The 3083-nt window shown below is 35.5% G+C and overlaps 1 protein-coding gene across 1 annotated transcript; it reads left to right on the top strand.

The window, feature by feature from the left end:
• Positions 1-244: 244 nt before the first annotated feature.
• Positions 245-1177, top strand: LOC113175344 (olfactory receptor 4C11-like). Its single transcript, XM_026379615.2, has one exon. It carries the CDS (start codon positions 245-247, stop codon positions 1175-1177), a length of 933 nt encoding a protein of 310 aa, XP_026235400.2.
• The last annotated feature ends 1906 nt before the right edge of the window (positions 1178-3083 follow it).

Genomic DNA, 3083 nt, shown 5'->3' with positions numbered 1-3083 from the left:
CATATCCAATCTGGTAAATGCATAAAATTGTTTCTAGAGATTCCATATTATCCAGAAAAACAAAATATCTGAAATGAAAAATGATTGGCACCTATTGGAGGTTCTAATGGAAAACATCCATTGTAAAGTTGTAGTTTCATGACTGAGAATATATATTTAACTTCAAAATTTACTAATTTATTTACGTTTTTTTTTCCTTTGCAGATTATTTCCAATTTGTGATATCCTCACATCAACTGAAACCATGTGGCAAAATAGTAACATAACTGAGTTCATATTGCTAGGCTTGACACAGGATCCTCTCAGGCAGAAAATGGTGTTTTTAATCATCTTAATTTTCTATGTGGGAACTATAGTGGGGAACACACTTGTTATTGTGACCATTAAATCCAGCAGGACACTTAAAAGCCCCATGTATTATTTCTTATTTTATCTGTCCTTTGCTGATTCCTGCTATTCAACATCCACAGCCCCTAGACTCATTGTGGATGCTCTCTCTACAAAGAAAGTCATATCCTACAATGAGTGCATGACACAAATCTTTGCACTACACTTATTTGGCTGCATGGAGATATTTGTCCTCATCCTCATGGCTGCTGATCGCTATGTGGCCATCTGTAAGCCTTTGCATTACCCAAGGATAATGAGGAGGCAAGTCTGTCACATCTTGATTGTCTTTGCCTGGACAGGGTCCTTTATGCATTCCATTTCTCAGACTATCCTGGCCTTGAGATTGCCCTTCTGTGGACCCAACTTGATTGACCATTACTGCTGTGATCTGCAGCCCTTGTTTAAACTTGCCTGCACAGACACTTATTTGTCGAATCTGCTGTTGGTGACTAACAATGGGGCAATTTGCTTAGTCAGTTTAACGATTTTAATGATCTCATATGTTGTAATCCTTCGTTCGTTGAGAAACCACAGTGCAGAAGGGAGGAAAAAAGCACTGTCAACTTGCACATCTCACATAATTGTTGTTGTCTTGTTCTTTGGTCCCTGTATATTCATATATACACGCCCCCCAACCACGTTCCCCATGGACAAGATGGTGACAGTGTTTTATACCATTGGCACACCCTTCCTCAACCCACTCATCTACACACTGAGGAATGCAGAGGTCAAAAACGCCATGAGAAATCTGTGGAAGGTTAAAACTACATCAGAAAGCAGGGAATGAGTTGAAGTCCAATCTCATACTTATACATGTTTATGATATGAGTGATTCTGTACAAATATTAAATATGATTACTTCTAATGATTGTGAGAGTCATATGTATTTTCAAATAAGTTTGTGGGTTCTTAATATTTTTTAGATGAAAAGCAATATGGATACCATGGTATCTTTTTTTTTTTTTCCTACAAAGATGTTGTGGAAATTAAGTCATGTAGTTATAGAAAATATTCTCTCCCTGCAGATTCTTTTCCTTTCCAGCCACTGTGGTTCTAGGGCCTGGCTACTTCTATACATTCTAAATTCATGTGCCTGCTTTCCTTAGAGTTTTCTGTGTTTTGACCTCTGACTGTTTATGTCCCTGACATCTTTAGAACGACTCTTTCTCTGAGAGTTCCATTCCGGTACTTGTGAGCATGACCTACAAGTCACATCAATCTTCACTCTTATCTGATGAGAAAACATTTAGATCATAAGAGCAGTTAAAAATTGTGATTAGACATAAATAAAGTGCAGTTCACTGGGATCTTTTCTTTCTTCTATAAGGCATTCCCAGTAGGTAGCAAAATGTTTTCTTGTACACTCACAGACAAAGGATTTAGCTCATGGTATCAAAAGTGCCCATATCATTTGTGATTGGATTGTCTTTGGAAAGTTTCATGTTTTCAAGTAAGAGGCTTTTTTCATATTCTAAACGACATATAGTTATTGTAAACTATATATTTCTTTTACCTTTGTTAAAATAACCAAAACATTATTTGTGAGATTTTTTTCAAGCTACTACATAGGCCTGGAGTTTTGTTTTACAAAATTAGTGTTCACCATTTGTAGCAAAAACCTTCTAAATTTAAGATAAATAGAAGTAAAACCATGGGTATTGTGAAAACTAAATAAAAAAAACAGAAGTACAGAGATGCAACATGTTTTCTCAGACTGAAGAGCAGAAAGGTAGAAACTGACGTGAACCCCAAAGTGATATGACCTATTTTCTTTGAAGTGAATGATGTTGATGAAATTACCATGGGCATTCAGAAATACAGCACTTGTGTCTAGAATATGGGCTCAGGGAGAACCCACTACTGCTATGCAAAGCCCCTTTATCTCTCCAATTACATCGATATGTCCCTCTTTCTTTATTTGTTCTTTTTTATGTATTTTGTTGTGTTGCACAGCTTCACAAAATGAAATTTCCATTGGAATTTTCATGCTCAGAGTGGGGAAGAGAAAGGGTGAAGAGTTGTACCTTAGAGTCATAGGCCTTGTATTATACCCTCAAATTTAAATATTCATTGATTTCAGTGCAGGGAATTGTCACATTTTTAGTAACTGTTACTAAATTCTATGCCTTATGATTTATTTGTTTATTTTCATATTAGCTATTTAATATTCATAGTGTTTCAACAATTGTTATATGTTACATAATTTTCAATTACACATTTCTCATCTTCTGATCCTATCATACTTTTCTACTTCCATGAACTTTCTTTGCTTTGTCTGCCACTATAACAAAATGAATTCATTATTATTTCCTGCTTTTTTTTCAACTCAGTTATCACACTTCTCAGGTTATGCCCAAAAGACTTTAAATCAGCATACAACAGTGATGCATTCAAGTCAATGTTGATAGCAGCTCAATTCACAATAGCCAAGATATGCCCTACAACAGATGCACAAATAAAGAAAATGTGGTGTATATACACAACAGAATATTACTCAGCCTTAAAGAAGAATGAAATTATGGCATTTGCTGGTAAATGGATGCATCTGGAGTTAATCATGCTAAATGAATAAGCTAGTCCCCAAAATCCAAAGGCAGAATATTGTCTCTAATATGTGGATTTTAACCTACAAAAAAGGAGGGAAAGAATAAGAGTTTACTGGATTAAATAAAGGGGAACATAATGAAGAGAGG

Source organism: Urocitellus parryii, chromosome 4 (assembly GCF_045843805.1).
Source record: "Urocitellus parryii isolate mUroPar1 chromosome 4, mUroPar1.hap1, whole genome shotgun sequence".
In the NCBI taxonomy this organism is placed as follows: domain Eukaryota; kingdom Metazoa; phylum Chordata; class Mammalia; order Rodentia; family Sciuridae; genus Urocitellus; species Urocitellus parryii.
Note: the sequence above shows the minus strand (reverse complement) of the source record. Positions and strands in the feature narration are given on the sequence as shown.

Coding starts and splice junctions, on each gene's coding strand:
- LOC113175344 (XM_026379615.2), top strand. CDS start 245: ATGTGGCAAAATAGTAACATAACTGAGTTCATATTGCTAGGCTTGACA.